The sequence below is a fragment of the Lissotriton vulgaris genome, chromosome 9, assembly GCF_964263255.1.
Source record: "Lissotriton vulgaris chromosome 9, aLisVul1.2, whole genome shotgun sequence".
Taxonomy (NCBI): domain Eukaryota; kingdom Metazoa; phylum Chordata; class Amphibia; order Caudata; family Salamandridae; genus Lissotriton; species Lissotriton vulgaris.
In genome coordinates, this window is record NC_141697.1 from 916,302,720 (window position 1) to 916,324,767 (window position 22,048).

Sequence of the window (22,048 nt, forward strand, 5' to 3'; positions counted from 1 at the left end):
ATCAATATTTAACAGACCAATGCTTGGGGATATTATTCTCTCAGCTAAAACATTGGCGACAAACCATCAGAACAAACTTGAATAATACTTACTATAGGCGTTATGGTGACAAAGAAGGCCCTTTCCAAAATAATCAAAAATCACAGCTATTGCTATGCAGGAGAAGTCCCAAATGTGGACATGTTTTCTGACTAGATGGATTTTCTTTTGGCACCACCCAAAAGCCCTAATAACTGAATATAACAGATCTAAATTAATATAATTAATACTTAAACGTGTATTAGTGCTATAATTATTTGCACTCATGGTTATATTTGGTTTCAGGTGGTGAAGATGGGCTTCTTCTGTTGGAGGGAAGTAAGGGATCAAGGAGAAGTACTGATCTGTAAAAACGCCTGCGCTCTTCAGTCAGTGTAGCTTTCCGGCACAGTACAAAGAGACTGAATATTTTATTTGTAGAGTGGACCAGGAATCTCATCCCACCACCACAGTTTTCAAAGTATTTAACCACCATTGGGTCTTTCATATGTTTATGGCCAGTAGACCAGCTGTCAGGCAATTGTTTTTTGCACTTCTATTGAGTTAACTCATACAAATCTAGGTATCCGCTGCTTAATTAAAAGTCTTCAACCAGGATGAACAATAACTTTAGTCACTGGCAGAAAGTATGTAGTGAAAAACAGAGCAGGCAACCGGAGCCCCGAAAGGCTCATCTGCTCATATTTATGGCGTAGATGAAAAGGAGATAAACTGCAACGAAGAGTTGTACTGATTGCAGAGCAGTTCCCTGAATTAGCAAGTCCAGAAGAACACCATCTTCATCCACCATCAAGCAGAGTTTATCAATCACAGTACTGAGCAAACACCAGGTACCCTTCAATGGGCGATACAGTCTGGCAGGACTCATGGATTTTGATGTACAAAACTTTTTTGTTTTTAAATAATTTTTATTTTATTTATTTTTTTATTTAATTTTTTTTAAATCGATGCAACATTGTACCTACATCTTTCTGACAGAATGGAGGGAATTGAAGTTTGAAGTTTTTATTAATTTAGCACAGCTACTTACAACCATTGCTATAAAAGTCAGCATTAGCACAATTATCATATTAAAAAAGACAAAGCTGAAAAACAACTCTCCAGGCTTAATGACCATTACACTTATAAAAGAAACAGTCTTGTAGCTGCCAAAGAAAACATATTAGTGTGCTAGGCCTAAAATAAAAGACAGATTATGGCAAAGGATGCTAAACCAGGGAACAGAAAAAGTCTGATGAGTTTTTTAGGGGGAGGTAACACAGAAACCAAAGAAGGTAAAAAAAGATTGTCCAAAAGTTTCAAACTTTCCAGACCTTGCAAGTACTTGAGTGTCTGCGGACGTGAAGCACAGGGCCGATGCCTCCCAGCATGTCCTGATGCTCCATTTTAAATACAAAGTTTTTAAGAGAGGCCTTCTAGGGGCAGCCAGGGCGGGGCAGCAGCACAAGAGATGCAGCCATGATTCAGAGAGGTAGTTGCACAGTCTGCAAGCCCCCCCTCACTTGTTGGAGCCCATTTGTTAAAGGCCGTCGAACGCAGGCCTAGAAGTCGCATAAACATTATGTTCTTCCGTGCCGCTGCATTCAAATTTTCCTGGAGATAAGAGTTGCGGTTTCCCAGAAAGATACGAGGAGTTCAAGGGAAGGAAAATGGTAGATGTTTTTACAGCCTGAAGATCCATACGATAGGAAATTAGTTTGACCTGCTTATTGATAAGTTTTTTCCAGACTGAGTATGGAATAGTGTCAGAAAAAAGAGATAAGTTGTCAATCTCTAGCACTGTTATGGCCTTTACAATCTAAGTGTTCCAAGGGTTACCAGGGCTAGAAAGAGTTTCTTTTAGCAGGGATTTTAAGGTATTATCTCCAGCTTTTAGTGTCCTTATAAAATATTTCAGGGTGTCTGCCTCACAATAGATTGATTGCCTTTGTAAGCCCAGCTCCAAGCGTAGTCTTGCCCGCTGGATGAAACTTGGAAAATGGAAGATTTTTTTTTAAAGGTGGAGATTTGAGCGAGATCAAAAATAGCAGATCATGCGCCGGGGAAGGCCTGATGCCCGTAGGTTAGGGCAGGAAGTAGAGTTGCTTTGGTCACCTTCAGAATGGATTCTGCGGAGGGGCTGCACAGGGACAAGTACAATCGTGTCAGGGAGTATGTAATTGCTCCTGCTCTCTTTTTCAAGGCAGCTAGCTGGGCTGCTGGTCTAGACGTCTCGTTGAACCAGACTCCCAGGTAATTATATTTTAGGGTTGTGTTAATCCTGGCAGGCCTAATATTCCACTTTAAACTTTTCTTATTCTTGCATCCGCCAAATATCATTACCTTGGTTTTTTCCTGGTTGATTTTGAGGGCGTTGACGGTATTGTATGTGTGGAGCATACTTAAGGCTCTTTGGAGACCCGATTTTGCTTGGTCCATTATTACAATGTCATCAGCGTATTGTAATATATGCAGAGTCCTTTTTGCAGGGCCCAATCTTGGCGGAAGAAGATTACTATTCTCCAGGAATGTTCCAAGGTCAGCTGTGTAAAGATTGAACAAGAGAGGGGCAAGAACGCAGCCTTGCTTTAGCCGGTCTTCAATGGCAATTTTTGAAGAGACTGTCTTTGGGCCGGTTTTAATTCGCACCCACGTGTTCTTATGCAGGGAAATGAGTGCTCCTAGAAGGCTCTGCGGGATCCCCCACTTGTTCAGCTTCCTCCATAGGATGTTACGAGACACTTTATCAAAGCCTGCACTGTAGTCTATAAAGCAGCAGTAGAGCGGGAGATGGTTTTTTGTGCTGCTTGTTGACTCAGAATGGCTAGAGTTGTAATGTCTATTGTGGAGGCCGATGCCCGAAACCCTGTTCGGTAATAGGGTATGATGTTATTTTCTGCAACGCATTTTTCAAGCGACCTTAGAAGACACCGGGTGTGTGCCTTTGCCTCAAGATCTAGTAGGGCGATGAGTCGATAATTGGCCAGTAGCGTGGGGTCTCCTTTCTTAAATATGGGGCACAGAGTCGAGCCTAACCAGGAGTCCGGTAGCTGACATGACTTAAACACGTTGTTGTATAGGGGAGTCAAGCATTCTGCCCACTCTTCCAGGGCACATTTGTATACCCCAGCAGGAAGGCCGTTGGGCCCTGAGACACCGTTGTTCTTCATGGCTCGCAGATATTTGGAGACCTCAGCTACAGTGGTCTGCTCATGCATTTCCATTTGAATGGAATCAACGCGGTCTCTTAATTCAATCACCACGGGGTCCGAGGCGTCACTGCAATATAGCTGAGTCACGTGCAGGGCCCAATCTTCTTCACAAACCGCGTTTCCTCTCATCTTGTTCGTGGAGCAGAGCTTGTTCATGTAACTCCAAAACTGGGACTGTTTGTTACCTTTTAGCAGGGTGAATATTTTTAGCCACTCATTCTGATCTTTTAGTCTCTTGGCCTCCCATGCAAATTTCTTGAAGGCCTTTCACAGTGAGGCTACATTATTGGCAGTGTGTACAGTTCCGATCAATTTGTGCCGGCGCACAGCCCTCTTAAGGGTCTTTCTTTGGGAGGCAAATACTGGATCATAGGTTTGCTTCGGGTGTTGTCCGGGTAATCTATGATGAGCCACAGGACCCACTAGGAGATCTTGTAAGTTAACAATGGCATTGTCCCACCGGTGATGTAAATCTGTGGGAGCATTGTTCCTGAGATTAGGAGTTTTGCCCTTAAGCCAAGTTCCCACCTTGACAGAACCCGATGATTCCCATTTGATTCTTCTAGCCAGGGTGTGGAGTTCGACCCGCGTGGAGTACCCCACTTCTGTTATTTCAACGGCAACTGGCATTTGCAAGTGCATTGTTACCGTTAGGGGTTTGTGGTCGCTCTCCAATGGAGGGAATTGCTAAGGATGAAATAGGGTGGAAGCTGCTTAGACCTTATGAGCTCAATTGGTCTAATTAGGTTTGACGGGTATCAAGCTTGCGCCATTCATGGTGAACATACTCTGTATTGGTTACTCACTACAAGGGGCTTTAGGTCAGCCTTTAGCCAGTGGCTTCCTTTTCCCCGTACCATTCAGCCACTTGTTGGAGAAGTGGTCAATTACATCTTAGTTCAGCCTAAAAAGAATATTTTAGTCTTATTGTTTTCCTACTGGCTGCTTAGGGTTGTCCTTTCATCTTCACTGGAATGCATGAAAAACCATTTAATATCTGAAATCAGTCAGTGAGTGGCCGGACATCACTGGGTCGACAATACTTATAAAAGCTTCTGATAAAAAAAATGCTACATAAAAAACTGTTTGCCATATTTTCAATAGCATCTGTTTTTTGCAGATGCTTTTGTGAGCCTTCACTCCCACGTTCTGTGAAACAAACGTCCCTGACGTACTTGTTTTTAAAGAGGCACTATCTTACCACTTTCATCAAAACTATCAAGTATAAACAAGATTCCAGAGACCACTTAGCATCTTGCTTAAAGAGATCTATAATTGGGAAACATGGTCTAATAACAACATGCATGAAAAATGGTATTCGCTCTGATGAGCTTTCATGCGCAAGACATTCAGTCCAACAGAAACAATGGACTTGAGTCGACACTCATCATCAGTTGTAACTCTGTTTTCTTCCAAGTGAAATCTGGATCCAATCTAACTTGTGTGCCTAGGAGGCTGCACAGAGCCAGCTGCTACGGCTCGACTCTAGCTCCCAACAATTCAATGGTCGAAAGCGACAAGGTGGATATTGCAAGTGGGATACGTGCCCCAGTAACCACCGGAGAGGAGGACACAATCCCTTGAATTCCACAGTCAAACACTGGTTGAATAATCCTTCAGGTTTCGTGGGCAGGAAGATCAGTAAGCATGTTGCGAGAAGATGGAACAAAGACAAATTTGACTCAGCCTGGCCTGCTTCTGGGCTTGATGGGAATGAAAATAAAGGTGAAGGGGGGAAAAAGGTAGGAGGTGGCTAGGACAGTGGGTAAAAGGAGGGGGCTGCCGTCATGGGTGTAGCTAAAAGACATGTAGTGGAAGAACCTTTGCCCCGATGCAGGGGTCTGCACTCTGCCACCATTTTCTTGCTCAGGAGGATGCTACGACACATGCGTGTGTCCAGAGTGAATTTTCCACAGCTTAAGGCCCGATTCCTACTAATACCTTCTTCCCGAAGAGTCCGGCCTGGACACAAACTCAACTGGTCGAATTGGAACAAAGCAGAAGTGGGGACCAATGGCCTAATAAGCCAGAACAATTCGGCAGATTCCTGCATTCTTCAATCCCTTGTGACCCATGCAAAGCCTTTCAGAAGAAGAGTTCATTGTTGGAATCAAATGTTACAGGATACATTGTTGATCACGATATTGAAGTTCACTGAAGTGGTCGTGTGGGAGTGGTTTTTGAAAATACTGGGTAATGAAACCTCTACTTTGCGTCATTCCCTGCAGCAACTTCAGCCGGTGTGGATATGAAAGGAGTGTGACAGTACATGCATGATATGCGGGGCATGCTTGACAGCCACTATGTTCGTACCGAAGAGACTAACTAGAGCCAGTACATGTGCTTTTTAGGTCGAGCCTGGCGTACGCAGCGCAAAGCGCTGCCGCCAGCGAGAAGTATTGTTACGAGTTGCCTCATGCGAGACCAGAGATGGGCACGTGCAAGAGACTGACTGGCAATGTGGACGCGCGCGTGAACAGAAGATGTTCACGTGCGCAGGGCTCAGCTCGCTCCCTCTCGCCCTCTCCCTGTCTACGCGCACGTAGGACAGGAGGTTTGCACACGGGCATTCACTACTCCCCCCCCCCCCCTCCCCCGGTGGGCTCCACGAGAAAGCTTGTTAAATGAGAGATTAATGTCATAGTGTAATTTTGAGAATTCCATATAACAAGCATAATGCGAAATTAAACCAGATTACGTGGGCGCAACCAAATTAATCAAATACACGGAAACTTTAATCTAGACATTAACAGTGTTTTAATGCACAGCCCTCTGTTAGACTATTTTTTTTCTGAGTAAATGCTGATAGTTTAATTCGTGATGGAAAACAATTTGTTTACAGGAATGGTCGCTCATAAACATGTTTAGACAAATTATTTTTCAAATGAGGGTCCTTCTGAAAATAAAAACAAATGTGATGCCTTGTGACAGACAAAAGGGCTTTCAGAGAGCACAGTTCTGCATCCCCGTCTCTTCTGGTCTCCTGTTCTTCCGAGGCTGTTGCCCTGGCATCCAGTCAATTTTTTACAACTTGTTACAAACTAGAGAGAGTTACCGCCCCTGAGATCGATTTTGACCACATGTGAACAGGATGTGGCAAGCCAAGTCAGTGCCTTTCCCTGATTCTTGTTGACATGCAAAACGTGACGTGTTTGCTTGGAATATTGAGATATGGCTGTAGAGGCCTTCATTAAAAACAGGATCTGCACGGCCAGGCTCGGCTCGCAGCCTCTCCCCTGGAAGCGTCCTGCAGTCTCAAGTGGGGTCTTGATAGCAGGGTGACTTGGGCTAATTGGAAATCATGAGTAAGGTTTGTTACCAGGTCAGTAAAATGCAACGTTCCCACATCCACTCAGGCTCCCAGCTGTAATGTGAATGAATAATCACAAACGATTATTCAGAAAAGGAACTCATCTTTTCTGGTGTAAACAACCATATTTTTCGATTGTGCTGCAGGTCGATATTGACCACTGCTCACTCGTAGGACCTGTATTCCTATCGTACGCTGTTTACCACACTGATGAAAAGGCGCTAAGAAGCAAGCCTTAACACTGCTCAGGCCTGCTGGCATCTAGCAACAAACATTGACAAAGTCAATAGATCTCGCCTAAGAGACCTATTGGCTTTGCCAATGTTTTTCAACTATGATGTATTGCATTGTGGCTGCTGTGTAGCCTAGCTATAACAAAGCATTGGCATAGTCAATAGGTCTCGCTTTTGGGAGAGTATGAGCTCTTGGCATTATAAATGACAGTGCCTTTTATTTATGTGTTGGTTTTTAAAACATAAATAAAAGGCATTGTCATTTACAATGCCAATAGCTTAAACTCTCGAAAATGAGAGACCTATTGCATTGCAAATGCTTGTTTTTTTGCTGGTCGTCGTTACATTGCAACTATGTTAGGGAAAAACCAAAGAAAATGCGATCTGGCCAAAGTAGTCTGTTCATAACTTCCAGGTATTGTCGATGTCTGCCGAATCTCCTTCATTCTCTGCTTTACTCTACAGCCAACAGCGACCTCTGCTGGACTGTTTCGTTAGAAGATTTAAATGACTTATCGATGTATTTGTCTGAACAAGAGAATTAAAGTGTCGCGGTCGCCTCGTTTGACTCAGACATTTTCTAGGCGGGAGGCCGGGGATTTAGGTGTCAAAGCGATGTTGGAGAAACAAGAGAGCACATAGGGGGGTACAGTTTATTGAGAGGAGAAACTGAGAAGAAAATATCAGGAGTGAGCTAGACGGCCAAAGGAGTAGTAAGTCGCACACATATAAGGGGAAAAGGGCGGGAAGAACGATAAAAATACCAATTTAAAAAAACAACAAAGGACTGCAAAATATGTAGAGAAGAGAGTGAAAGGGTCAAAGTGATGAAAAATAAGAGAAATAGAAGAGCTAAAGCAAATTACACGGAAGAGGACACAGCGGTACCAAGTGTTACAGACCCATTCATTCACTGGCAGACAGAAAAGGCACGCAACCCGGGTTGACAGGCGAGAATTAGAGACTGGAACATCACTTCTTACCGCAGTAGATCACTATCTAGGCCTGGAGTTGGATGTTCACATAAACCTCAGGCGTTTGGGGGGCGGGGGGTTGGGGGGGTCAAGCATCACGTCAAAAGGCGGACATCGCATAATTTCCTTCACAAATATTCATGGATGGTTAATTTTTTTTATTGAAATAGAAATATAATGTTAAGCAGTTTTACTGGTCATATGCAGACATACAATGGTTGCACAGAACTCTCCTGGGACTTTATAATTCGAATATCCACACTGTTGGGTCCAAAAAGCATACTCGGCAATGTAACAAGCACAAACCTGCAAAACATCAAACTAAAAGAACACAACAACGAATGACATCTAAAAGCTAGAGCTGCATACTTTGAGATCACTAGGTTTCTTTGAGACAGCACGAAAATGTTGCAGGAAATACAGATGTAGTAAAGGGTCCCTTTTTGACATGGTCACCCCCACTTTTTGCCTGGTATTTGATTCGCTTTCGACTGGAAGTGCACTGGGGATCCTACTAACCAGATCCTACTAACGGCAGCCCCCTCCTTTTACATGTTGTCCTGGCCAGCTCATCACTTTTTCCCCTCTTCACCTTTATTTTCCTTCCCATCAAGCCCAGAAGCAGGCCAGGCTGAGTCAAGTTTGTGTTTGTGCCATCTTCTCGCAACATGCTTACTGATCTTCCTGCCCACGAAACATGAAGGACAATTCAACCAGTGTTTGACCTGTGGAATTCAAGGGTGTGTGTCCTCCTCTCCGGTGGCTAGGGGGACATGTATCCCACTTACAATATCCACCTAGTCGCTTTCGACCATTGAATTGCTGGGAGCTTTAGTCTAGCCGTAGCAGCTGGCTCTGTACAGCCTCCTAGGCACAAAAGTTAGATTGGATCCAGCATTCCAAGGCAGGGGAGCTTCAAAGAAGCTACAGCCTTTAAAATGGGATTCTGGCTTCCCTCACAGGAGAGGAAGTCTTTGTGCAGAGGCCTTTGGCACCTGACATGAAGAACAATTAGCTAACCAAGTAGGCGTGTCCACCCTCCGGCTAGAACCACCCGTAACGTGGCCTAATCTAAGGTGGACATGACTTTTCAGGGTTAGCCATCTTTGTGTTGGCAAACTTAGGAATTCTGGGACAGGGTTATGTCCACTTCCCATAGGCAGTGATCATATAGGGGCCATAGTGACCACAAGGTTCAGCAGCCCATTGGCTATTACACTACAACTCCCCTAAATTCAGCATTTAGGAGATGCCCTGCTACCAGAAAAGCAGATTTTGCTGACCTTAAAGAAGATAGACTTTAAGAGTAGCAAAGGGCAAGAAAAGGAGATCCAGCAAAAGACTTGGCACCAACCCTACTGGCCTGCCTGCTGACTTCGACAATTGCGCCTAATGACGACTTGTCCTGCAGCTTCTGGGTCCCCAAAGCCTGGGAGACCTGCCTGGGCTTCACCAAGGAACCAAGATCTTCAGTAGAAAAGCGGACCTGCTACCCTGCCTCCTACAGGAAACCCAAAGAAACCAGAGGACTTCAAGACCATGGAAACCCGATGCCCAAGGACAACACTGCACCTGTTACTCCAAGCCAAAGTTGGAGAGGGACAACAGTGCCAGCATGGTGTCCCAACCCTCAAGAGACCATGTCCACTGTGGTTTCACCTCTCAGGGACTCCCAGACATCACCTGCAGCCTCTGCATGCAGGCCCCTTCTACCTCGAATACTCCCGGTAAAGAAACCCAACGCCTAAAGACACCTCTGCACCCATCGCTCCTGGGCAGCGGAGTAGAGGACCATAGGTGTCCCTATGTCGCCGAGCATCGTGAGGCCCCACCTGCTGGTTCAGCCCGACTGGCCTTCCAGTCGTAGCCAGTAGCCTCTTTACGCAAAGGACATTCCCCATAGAGTAACACTGAGCTCCCAACACGGTTTGTACACCTTCACCCGGTCGCCACAGTGTGCCAATGGTGGTGTTTTGCTGGTGCTGCCTTAGTCCTTGCCCACCACTCACCTTCTGGAGATTGGCACCAGAAGTCGCTGTACTGTACCTGAATGCCGTACATGTTCTTGCGGAACAAAAGGGGGTGGTGATGGACGGAGCATCTGAATCAATCAAACACTCACACCCAGTCAAAAGATCTGGGTTTATTCCATCACCGTTCTTTATCCCACTCTGCCACCCCAGTTCAGACATGGCTATATGCAAATCAGTCTGACCCTGTGCCTCATGGGAACAGTCCAGCCCGAACTGCCAAGCCATGTCTTCCCTGGACCGGAAACAAGCTTCCGAGGACCGGTTTCTGGCATTCCAGCCGTCTTCAGCCCAGCTTGCTTGAATCCAGTGGCAAAGTGAGCAAGGGACTCATGTCTGAGCATAACCTGCCACACTTATGGCGGCCAAAAGCGGTACAAAAGGGGGTGGTGATGGACAGAGCATCTGAATCAAACACTCACACCCAGTCAAAAGATCTGGGTTTAATCCATCACCGTTCTTTAGCCCACTCTGCCACCCCAGTTCAGACATGGCTATATGCAAATCAGTCTGACCTGTGCCTCATGGGAACAGTCCAGCCCGAACTGCCAAGCCATGTCTTCCCTGGACCGGAAACAAGCTTCCGAGGACCGGTTTCTGGCATTCCAGCCGTCTTCAGCCTGGCTTGCTTGAATCCAGTGGCAAAGTGAGCAAGGGACTCACGTCTGAGCATACCCTGCCACACTTATGGCGGCCAAAAGCGGTACAAAAGGGGGTGGTACATGTTGTTCTTACCATAGGGTCGACTTTTTTTTTTTAATACAAATGTATTTCTATACCAAAACTTACTTACCTGATCAAGTTGGTTCTGGTGCCTAAATATATAAAGATTGTGTTTTTATAAATTGGTGCAGATCTCATTATTGAGTTAAGAGCATCATTTATTGACTGTTGTGAGTATTTACAGGAGTCTTACAGTCCCCTCTTATAAGCCTAAGGCTGAACAACCACACTATCCTCTAGAAGAGCACTTTGAGTTTGCTAGAGCAAACCCCTGTCCACTCATAAGGGAAGCACTGGAATCTGCACAATGTATCTAATTTTGATACATCATATAAAGAGCCAGCTTCCAACAAGAGAAACCTAGAATAACTAGACGAGAGGATCAGCCCAGTGGGACCATAAAAATTGCATCTTCTTGTGGTTAGATCATTTTTAATACCAAAACATAAACCAAGATCACTTCCAATGGTACAGAATGAATCCAGATGGAAGGCTTTACTCTTCTAACCTAGGTGTGCGACATGGAGAAGGAAGGCGGGGAGGAAGTAAGCACACTGTGGTCAGGTGGCACACACCAATATCGAAGGGTTTAGATTGTTTTATTTTGCGAAAATGTGTAAATTCTTTAGAAAGGCGTAACATAGGTTTATTAAAACAACACACAGTATCACATTGAGAGTGAAAGCCAATCAAGAAACTCGACAGCCAGCAACAAAGGGCGTCTGGATTGGGCTCTAAAGAAGTGCAAAGCAACCAGACTGAATGTAATTGGCCCCAGAATGAACAGAAGAGTTAATGCCAGTATGAGATGGGCGAGGATACTGGAATTTTTGGCTGGGACACGTGCAGCAAATTCTACCTTCCTTTCCTTCTATTTTTTATATACTATAACATGTCACTCTTAAAGATTGAAAGGAAGTCAGAGGAGCAGCAGGAAGAATGGGAGTAAAGATGATAGACAGTGCAAAAACAGAGTAAGAAATGCAATATTAAATGTAGGTCAATAGAGCGCTTTCAGACACGACAGTGGAATATATTAAACGCAGGGTTCACAACAACTGTGAGCAAAGCAGAGTGTTACAAGCATAACTAGCAACTAACAATTTTCCACTCAGGATAAAAAATGAGTTTGTTGTGGATTATTTATAAATGTCTTCCTAAAACGGTTGTACTAACTGAAAAACCTAAATCGAGTTTACTTTCTTCCAATTTGCGTGAACTCTAAATGGCATTTACCCTAATGAGCTTAATTTATTAGTTTAGCTCCATCAACCCAAGCGTACTAACTTTTTCATCGGGTTGCAAAATACAAATTAAATTCAGCCCACGCACGCAAATGGAGACAGTGCACTCAAACCCATACACATTGTTACACAACTAAGAATTTTGATGATATAAGAACTGTCCAAACAGGTTGTCAAAAACATTTTAACTAAAGGAGACCAACCTGATTTGGAAACAACAAAAGGGGCACTTTACGCAAGCTAGGTAATGCATTAGTCCGCTTTTAAAAATACCTCACACACTCAAAACAAGTGCTTTCAGTATTTCCCTATAAGTCAACATACATTATGATTACCATTCGAATTTGTAACAGGGGCTTTTTAACTGACACATCTGCTGTCTTCATTCAAAAGGAGTCACAAGACCGCATGGCCAAAACAATTACCTGTGCTCTTGTCCAACACCTGCAACCAGGAAATCACCAGCATTCGAAAACTTCAAGCAATTCACAAAGCCAACCTGCCAGAGAAATCGAGCACATTTGAAAATTACATCTTCCAGAAAGGTACATAAGTAGCATGAGAGTAGAATAGGAGTGCACAATACACAATTTGCCCGGAATTAAAACCACCAAAAATGACAAGTTTGCTTATAGTAATTTTCTATAATGCAAAAGAGCTACTCACAGACACCCACAAGCATGGTACAAACAACACCACCCACCTAATAAAAGACTCTTCCTATAATTGGTCTTCACGCCATAAAATCACTTTATTTTGTGAGCGGTGCCCAACCCAGTTCTTTGGTGGCCTAGTCCTGGTTCCCACTACCCCAAACCAACGACTTGCACCAGTCAATGTCAGGGTCAACGGGTGGTACCATCTCATATTAAGGCATATACAGGCCATTTATGCATTAGGTAATTTAAAGGCAAGGAGAAAGAAAAATGAGGCCTGAAAGGCTAGAACAGGAGGAAGGAAGAGTTCATTCTCTGAAAAAGAAAATGAATTCGATAACGAGTGCAAAGTAAAAGCATCTAAGAAAGGATGGATATTTTTTACCTACAACATATTGGATCTCGGTTCAGTGGATAAACCATAATAGTGTCCATCTTGTCGATTATTATACCAGGCTACCTTTAAATCAACACCCACTCGCAAAACACTGATTCGTTGGACAGGAATAGAAGCTGGCTGAAACCATACTTGGCTCAGACCACTTTCTCTACTGGAGGCTCCACTTGAGGAAAGAATCAACGCAGCATCTTTAAACAGTCAGTGAACAACGGCATCTTGAACTTGTTTCATAGTTTAAATCGGATTGTTTCTTCTTTGAAGGACACAACGAACTTTAACTTCAAGATATGTCTAAGAGATGGACAATTGTTAACAGCTATCGAAAGCACTGGAGGATGAAATTAAAAGAATCCATCTCCAAGTCTTCATGCCACCGGGTGCCCCCAAACGATTATAGGGATGTAATCACAAGATATAAAAAAAATAAAGTGAATATCTGTGGTTAATAACATTTTATATCTAAAAAATATTTTAAGGGAAATCCAAAAGAAGTAACTCTTTCGAAGTGCCCAACCTCCACAGAACCTGTCGACAATATGCCTGAGGTCTAAAGTAGAAGAAATGTTTAAATCTGCAGATAACAAAGCTGCAGGGAGAACAAGCATTAACAATGCAATGGTTTTGCCTTTGACAAAGTTAGAGCTATTGGCATTGTCAATGACAAATGTTTTATTTATGTGTTGGTTTTAAAAACAGATAAATTAATGGCATTGTCATTTACAATGCCAATAGCGTAATCTCACGCAAACGGACGATGGTTACAAAAAAATTTGAAAAGTGCTCTATAGAATCAGGAGGAGTCTGGGAGGGATAATGAATAGAGATAGAGCCAAGAAGGAAAAACAAATTAGGGTGAGAGAGAGTGGTGCATTGGAGAGAGTTAACAGTGTGTTGAAGGGAGAGTGAGTGACGGGATGAGAGTATGAGCAGAAGAAAGAGAGGCAGTGAGAGAAGGAGAGTGTGGTGAAAGGGAAGAGTGAGTGACGGGATGAGAGTATGAGCAGAAGAGAGAGAGGCAGTGAGAGAAGGAGAGTGTGGTGAAAGGGAAGAGTGAGTGACAGGATGAGAGTATGAGCAGAAGAGAGAGGCAGTGAGAGGGAAGAGTGAGTGACGGGATGAGAGTATGAGCAGAAGAGAGAGAGTCAGTGAGAGAAGGAGAGTGTGGTGAAAGGGAAGAGTGAGTGACGGGATGAGAGTATGAGCAGAAGAGAGTCAGTGAGAGAAGGAGAGTGTGGTGAAAGGGAAGAGTGAGTGACGGGATGGGAGTATGAGCAGAAGAGAGAGTCAGTGAGAGAAGGAGAGTGTGGTGAAAGGGAAGAGTGAGTGACGGGATGGGAGTATGAGCAGAAGAGAGAGTCAGTGAGAGAAGGAGAGTGTGGTGAAAGGGAAGAGTGAGTGACGGGATGAGAGTATGAGCAGAAGAGAGAGGCAGTGAGAGAAGGAGAGTGTGGTGAAAGGGAAGAGTGAGTGACGGGATGAGAGTATGAGCAGAAGAGAGAGAGTCAGTGAGAGAAGGAGAGTGTGGTGAAAGGGAAGAGTGAGTGACGGGCTGCCGAAGATCACACGCGGTCCCTCGCCTCACGATTGGTTTCCCTGTGGCTCACATTACCCAGAGCAGTGTGTATTGTAAGACTATGATTGGGTGAAATGCACTCTGACTAACAGACAGTGACCTAAAAAAACAAGCATTTGCAATGCAATAGGTCTCGCATTTACGCGAGTTTAAGCTATTGGCATTGTAAATGACAATGCCTTTTATTTATGTTTTAAAAACAAAAACAAAAATAAAAGGCATTGTTATTTGCAATGTCAATAGCTGAAAGTCGCCTAAATGTGAGACCTATTGAATTGCAAATGCTTGTTTGGATTGAGAAGAGTTGGGGAGGGGTTGAAAAGGGAAAATGGTGGCACATCTGATCACCGTGACAGACATCTCTCACCAGCACTTTTCAGATCTCAACTGGAAACTGAATACAATTATGTTTTTCCTGGTATGTGGACGATCGTTAAGAATTATGAAGTGCTTGGAATACAAAAGTGCAGGTACTCGCTAGTCACTATCCTTAAGTACCTGTATGTGCACCCCTGCACAGAGAAGTACAGGGACTTTTCCCTTAAAATTAAAAAAATACATGTACTCGGTATCTGTGAGTAGACACTGGTTTAAAGCGCTGGAGTAAGCTCCATCTGTGTAGTGCACATCCACAATTTCCTATGGCCTTGTAGTGCTGTTTGGAATGACGTTTTAGGTACGGTTCTGACACTCTTCCTCCCAGTATATCAGTGTGCCTACAGTGATGTGAATGATTGGAGTGTTGTTGGACGCAATGACATTGAGCCTTCAGCAGCGCGTATTCAGTATGTAGTTTATTGGAAGTAAACCTGTGAGGGTCGACCGAAGTGCAAGGCAGCCAGACTCCTGCAGGATGCTCAGGATGTCCACATTAGATATATTTACGTAATTAAATAGAAATAATCTAAATGAAAACTATTTACATAGGCAGCGTTTATCCGGAAAAAAATATGCAGGACCTAGCCTTCCTGGACCTGTGTTAAACACCCCTTGAAAGCACAGACCCAGTGATTAGCATTTATTTTGACTGACCAAGTTCAAGTCATAACAGGTGACCTTACATGCCCTTTGACCCGCAAATGACATTGCAGTGCTGAATCGTAGTTTTACCTTTAACCCCTCAATAACATCCTTTGTTTTTGTTCCAAAAGGGTGATGTGGTGGAGGGGGGTCGGCAAGGTGTTGAAACTACAGGGAGTTCTAAACCCCCCTACTCTGTCCATGATTCTCGGGACCAGATGTTGCGAGGGCAGTGCTAGAGATACCAAAGGACTAGTCAGTGCGAGGGGTGTTTGTGTGTTTCGTGTGTGCCTGATTGTGGGCGGAAAGTGGGGGAAAACACAGCGATGTGGCACTGTGAGCGGCAGCAGTTGGTCCAGAGTAAGGATTCACAGCAGGGACTGGATCTGAACATTCCTTCTCCTCTCAAGACGTGCAGCCGCCTTGATGTAACAACGAGTTGGAGAGCTGCGCACAATAAGACGCATGGCTGCCAGCCACCATGATTCAATGTGAAAAAAACAGAAGCGAGTTGGCGAGCTGCGCACAATAAGATGAGCGGCCGCCATGTGTCAATGTATTGAAAACAAGCATTTACAATGCTATAGGTGTCGCATTGTAAAAAGAAAGAGTGCGGTGTCCCTGAAGCCGGCGTCGTGCTTCGAATTAAAGTAAAAAATAAATAAATAAACGTAGCGCGGTGTTCCTAAAGCGGGCGGTACTCTCTGAAATAAAGTAAAAATAAATAAACGGAGCGATGTGCCCTAAAGTGGGCTCTGCGCCCTGAAATAAAGTAAAAATAAATAAACGGAGCGAGATGCTACTATAGTGGCGTAAGTAAACAAGCTGTCCGATGGTTGGTGCAACATAGGGTGTATTGTCTTTGCCCCGAGTGCTAAATTTGTGCCGGTGATGCCATTTTGGGGACGGAGGTTTCTTTTTCATTATCACTCTTGGATCTAGAGCGAGTGAAAACAAGCATTTACAATGCAACGGAGGGGGGCGGAAAGGCACGGAGAGCGGGAGGGGGGCGGGAACGGCCACACACTGACAGCGGAGGGGGGGGGGGGGGCGGGAACAGACACACACGGACATAAGGCAACAAAAAAACACAGCACTCACCTGGACTTCTTCCGGCGGCCGTGGTCGGCATGGAAGAGGAGCGGGAGAGGGGGCGGGAAAGCGACCCCGCCCACGCGAGCCGGAAGGCTGGTGCCGGCTCAATGCCGTACCAGATTCGGGGGCGTTCCCGCGGGCCTTTGGCTGACGTAGTGTGACGTCGCCAAAAGCGAAAAATTCTTGGGAACACCCCCAAATCTGTTCCGGGATTGACTGACAGAGCCGTCTTCCAATGGCTAGCCTCCATTTATAAAGCTAGCCAATGGGAGCAGGGGGCGGATACCCGACCCCACAGAGAAAACATAAGGTTTTTTGGCGCATGCGCACTACGTGGGCATCGCCAGGCAAAACCTAAAAAGGCTTGCAGGTTAGGTGGCTGTTCCTTTGAGCCTTCTTGGAGGTCAATTCATCAAGTGACTACAAGATTGCATGTGGCAGGCTGGCTATTCTCCTGTACTGTACCTCCACTGACTCTTGATCCCTGCACAGCAGTACTTGCAGGTCAGGAGTTGGGAGCAACCTGCGCTTTTGGTCTTCGCTCCTCTTTGGAGAAGATGTCCCTGGGTGAATGCAGCATGGCAGTCCTCTCCAGCAGTGGCAGTCTCCAAAGCTGATCCAAGCTCTCAGAGGAAGGTTGGAGATACGGCGTCTCAGGCTTACAGTGGCTTAGTGCAGTTGGGGATCCCAGGCCAATTGGAAAGGCAGTACTGGTCCATGGCCACTGAGGTGGGGAAGGGACACTCCTATACTTCATCTGGTGCATTTCTCAGGTAGGAACCGTTTAAAAAGTACAGGGGGCCCAGTCACAATACAGGTTGCTTCGAATTTCACTCTAAAATATCACCTGCCTTCTCTGGGTGCTCCTTACAATGGGGAGATCCATGGCTTTTATTTTGATAGTTCCTTTTCCTGCAATCTCCTTTCCCATCTCAGCAGGAAGGCACATATGCTTCTAGGCACTAGGAAGACCCTCTGCTTCTCCAGCAGAAACTGCAGCCTTCAGCCAGGAGACTGGCTGTGCAGCAGCATTACAGTACTCTGCAGAGTACTCCCCTCATTTGTCAAGAAGAACTTGAGACTGAAACCAAGTGCAGTGGTTTGGCTCCTACATCTAACCATATTTTCCAGTCTTTCAAACTTTAGAACCTGTTGGCCAGATTTTCTTTTCAAGAGTTAAGGAAGCATAAGAGAGGAGTGTGTGTGACCAGTGGCACTCATAGGTACAGAGGACAGGATTAGCTGATAAATTGCTTTCCAGTGGGCTTTTCAATATTTTGTTTCAACATAGAACAGGGTTTTTATACAGTGCAACATCCACTATTTTTAACAGTCACTTGGTGTAGGATTTTCTATTATAGATTAGTCTTAATCTGCTTTAAAATCTAAATCTGACTCCTTTCTACAATGTTATATTACAGGCCAGAGTACTGAAGACTACGGTTATTGCTTTACCATCTTTTAGATTAATAGTATATTCCTCTTGGTATTTTACGTTAAACTAAGGGAATAAGTAGTGGACATTTAAGTATGTATTAGATTTCTCTGCTTAACTTTCCTTTTGGAAGATTACATAATATTACTTAGATGATTTTACTACGTTATATTACAGAAGCTGAACATTCCCATTACGTACTCTGAATTAGATTACAATATATTTATCTGTTTTTTTTACCTTGCGTTAGAAGATGCAGTAGGATTAATAGATTATAGGAGTCACTTTTACTGCTTTGCCCCGCTCCAAACTACAGAATGTAATTGCATATTCTAATTTACACTGCCTTATACATTGAGCGTCACCGAATTACAAAAAGATTACTTTGCACATTATATTGCAGAATGAGATGTATGCCGACTACACTGCTATTTTGGATTACAGAAGTTTTTTATTACTTTAGTCTGCACCCAATTACAGAACACAATTACTGCATCCTGCATTAGTTAACATACGATTGAGTTGCATAAACAGCATAAGCAGTACCTGTGCCACCTTTCATCTCTCAAACACACACCTTTCACGAGGCACATCAATAGCAGAATGAAACACAGGTAGTAATGGTACTAGGTTTTCAAATGCACAAAGCAAATAGTAACAACCATTCTGCAATGCAAGGGAATCACTAACACTGTCCTTGTCCTAATTTCCACATACCACCACACATCAACATTCTATTATATACTTCACTCTTGAAATTCTAGACACCAGTTAAGACAGAGTACGGAGACCCAAAGGATACTACACACATTTTTCTTCTCCTAAAGTTGTCCTCCACGAAAGAGAAGATTAATTTCTTTGGTGATAAAAATTGTCGTATCATTTAAACAGCTAAACCACATCACTTTCTAATTGAGGCAACATGGTACGAAATGTACTGCGTTCCCACGAAACTATCTACCTACATAAACTAACAAACTCTGCCAAATTGCTAACCATCTCAGATGGACTATCTGGCCATAAGGAATTAGAACTCTCTTCGTCTAAGAACAATGAGATTTAAAACGACAGAGGGGCAAAATCACATTCACATGAACAGCAACATAAACACAAAAAAAACTCATTACCGGTCAATCTGAGTTCTCAAAACAATCTTCATTGGTTAAAAATAGAATTAATATATCTTTATAGAAGATTTCCATCACGTTAACATGTGATTTTAGTTATTACTATTTATTTTGTTTCAAAGAAAAGTTATTAGAAAAATAATAACCTAAAAATAACAAAACACAATGGACCGGAAGTTGACCCAGAGTAATTACTAGTACTCAAGGTTCATTGTCAGTGCTATAGCTTAAGTGCAATACATGGCCAGAGTTTGGGTCTGGGCTCTTCTGTGCTCTAGAAATCCAGCAGCAACTTAAGGATGAGGCCCAGTAGGCAGAAACCAGTCTGGGGTTGCTCGGAGGTGGCCTGTCCGTTTGGGATGGATTGTTCATAGGTATAAATGACCAAATCTGGTTTGTATGATGGTGGTTCTTGTCTGGATTGGCCCAGTCGGCAAGAAAGAGGAACTGGAATATTGTCCAGCGTTAACTACCAGTGGCTGAGATTAATTCAAGCCTTCCACTCAACAGCTTTTAGTTCACATTTCTGTATTCCTCGTGTTCTCTGTGAAGTGTGCTAATTCATTCCTGGTGCAGTTAGCACAGGGGGAAACCACACCACCAAACGTCCACTAATAAATACCTTCACAATGTGTAAAATAACCTCTGTTACATTACGCTATAATAAGACCATAAATTTGTGCACACCCTTTGGATGAATCATCTCTGCAGACCTTGACCTCAGATGGCACAAACCTTCACTCATCCACATTACATCATAAAAAAATCCAACTTCATATGTGTATTTGCCTCTTACCAATGGGATATCAAATAGAGTCTGTATGCTCCGAAAGCCAAGGCCGCAGCGCCAGAGCCTCAAGCTAGAACTGTGTGAACCTAGGAAAAGAGAGAAACACAATGACATTTCTTTGCTCAATCAAACAAAAGAGAGACATTTGAAGGGGGAGCTATGGGACCAAGCCTTCACCCACACCCATAGGAGCAAACCAAAAAAAGAAGACAGCCCTCCCTGTACCAAAAGTGATAAGTTCCATGAACACTGCTATAGGTTGGAAGAGTTTGGATGCTTATAGCCATTCAAGAGTGTACCCTGAAAGTGGTAGCAAAAGGAAGGGATCTACCACAAGCCCAAAAGAGAGAACTCCCTTTCCCTGGAAAAATGGACACTATGAAAAGGGGAGAAATAAAATCAAGTTTTTGTATGGGAGTGTGATGAGTCGTGGGGGATGGTATTAGGGGGGAAAAAAAGAGGTAAAAGTTATAAGCCCAGAGAAAGGTCATCCTTGAGAAGGGTGAGAGAATGTAAACTGAAAACCTTTCGCCCATCCCCACCCCACTTATTCAATAGGTTTTAAGTCTCTGAAGTTGAACCTTGAGACATTCCTCAACTACAAAATGCAGCTTTTAATACAAAGGAAAAAATACTTAATACCACAAAAGAGGGTGGCACTTTGTTCACTCTTGCTCTAATTGAAAATAAGATTTACATCCTAACTACAATAGACTAGAATTTCATTCACCCTCAAAATGAAAACACATGACCATATACAAGCAATTGAGGGCTAGGATAAGACCAAATTAACATGAAAACCCAACTACAGAATCTAGTCATAGCCAATCTGTGAGCCTAAAACGAAATCTTTCGGAGATAGCAAAACTCCCCATTCATAGCAATCCAGTAGAACTGTTGCAGTATGAGGAGCAGCAAATGTTATGGGAGAGAAAGAGTCTCACAGGTGGAAGCACCTGTTGCAACAACATCACTGTTCAGCATGGCTGCCACTGCAGAAATCCAATACGGCTGCTCTAGGCCCTGCTCGCCACGAACACCATGCGCCTTTCGTGCCAAGGCCAGCGGCTTCTTTTTTGAAACACTCCAGAGTGCAACAGACCTGAAAGTAAGAAAATATTAACATCATTTCTAAACTTCCATGTGAAAAAACTACAATCCAGCTACTGCCCTCCTCAACACCATTGCTAATATTAGTTTCAAATTTATTTTAGGTCTGTACTTGGCTCACAGCGAAGGAAGCATCTACAAAAGAAAGACCTAATCCTGGCCAGAGGAGGAAAGGTGAAAATAGGAGTAACTCTAAATAGGAGTGTTCTCATAATGTTAGGTCACTCAGGAGGCGGACAGATTAATTTTGTGGCAAAACACAAGCTAATCTTAAAACAAGATAATACATTACAAAATGCGGAGCACAAAGAGTTATGCATAAAGGTCACATAGAGCACCAGTCAATCTTAAATGAAAGAAAGCACTGCAAAGTCAGCAAGCTGCCCCATGAACTGGGTACTGCAGCACTCTTTAATCTTTAAATTCTTCAGCACCCCACCTCTGGGAGTGAAATGTGATCCATAAAATAAGTGGTGCCACGATGAAAGGTTGCATATCCTTAGTATGACTAGCACCAACAGAAGGTGGAATACTGTGTGTCTCTCAAAGGGGAGAAATAGCAACATCTGTGAAAAAAAGGTGAATTAAGCTCTTCTTGTTTCAAATCCGTTTCTACTTGGAGAATGGAAGGACTACTAAAACTACATTTTTCACCAATCCTGGGACTAAAACAAAGACTTCAATGGGAAAAAAAAGTGATACTACCTAAATTTGCACTGAAACATTTTTTTTAACCACACTCAGGGAACATGGAGAAAAGAATAAACTATTGAAGAGCTTGTGCTGTAATAGCACAAAAGTGTAAATAAAACGACTCACCATATGTGTTTAATAATATGCATACTGCCAAAACACTTTCTAGGTCTTGGGACTTGGTGCTTGCTAATTGTGACATGTTGGTGGGAGGCAAAGGACCAGAATGCATTTGCAAGGTCCTTTCCAGTTTCTGTATCCTCCAAGCCTGGTCAAGTGCAAGTAAAGATGCAATGATGTAACTGAGGAAAAGTTACTCCTTTGCCTCCTTTCCACTCGCTTCAAGGTCTCATGTTCTTGAAGAATACAAATAGGAAGGACTGAGGAAACTCACAGGTGTGGATT

General features: G+C 43.7%; 1 protein-coding gene across 2 annotated transcripts in view; it reads right to left on the reverse strand.

Annotated features, from left to right (window-relative positions):
• Nucleotides 1-22,048, reverse strand: part of RRP9 (ribosomal RNA processing 9, U3 small nucleolar RNA binding protein) — a 147,193-nt gene that overhangs the window by 9,606 nt on the left and 115,539 nt on the right. Inside the window, exons 12-14 of one of the 2 annotated variants that reach the window (XM_086938722.1) lie at nucleotides 20,797-20,942; nucleotides 19,847-19,926; nucleotides 12,170-12,243 (exon numbers count right to left, since the gene is read on the reverse strand). In XM_086938722.1, the coding sequence (XP_086794848.1) occupies nucleotides 12,170-12,243; nucleotides 19,847-19,926; nucleotides 20,797-20,942 (300 nt within the window). Of the gene's footprint in view, nucleotides 1-12,169; nucleotides 12,244-19,846; nucleotides 19,927-20,784; nucleotides 20,943-22,048 lie in introns of both variants that reach the window. The other variant, XM_086938720.1, reaches the window with a different exon arrangement.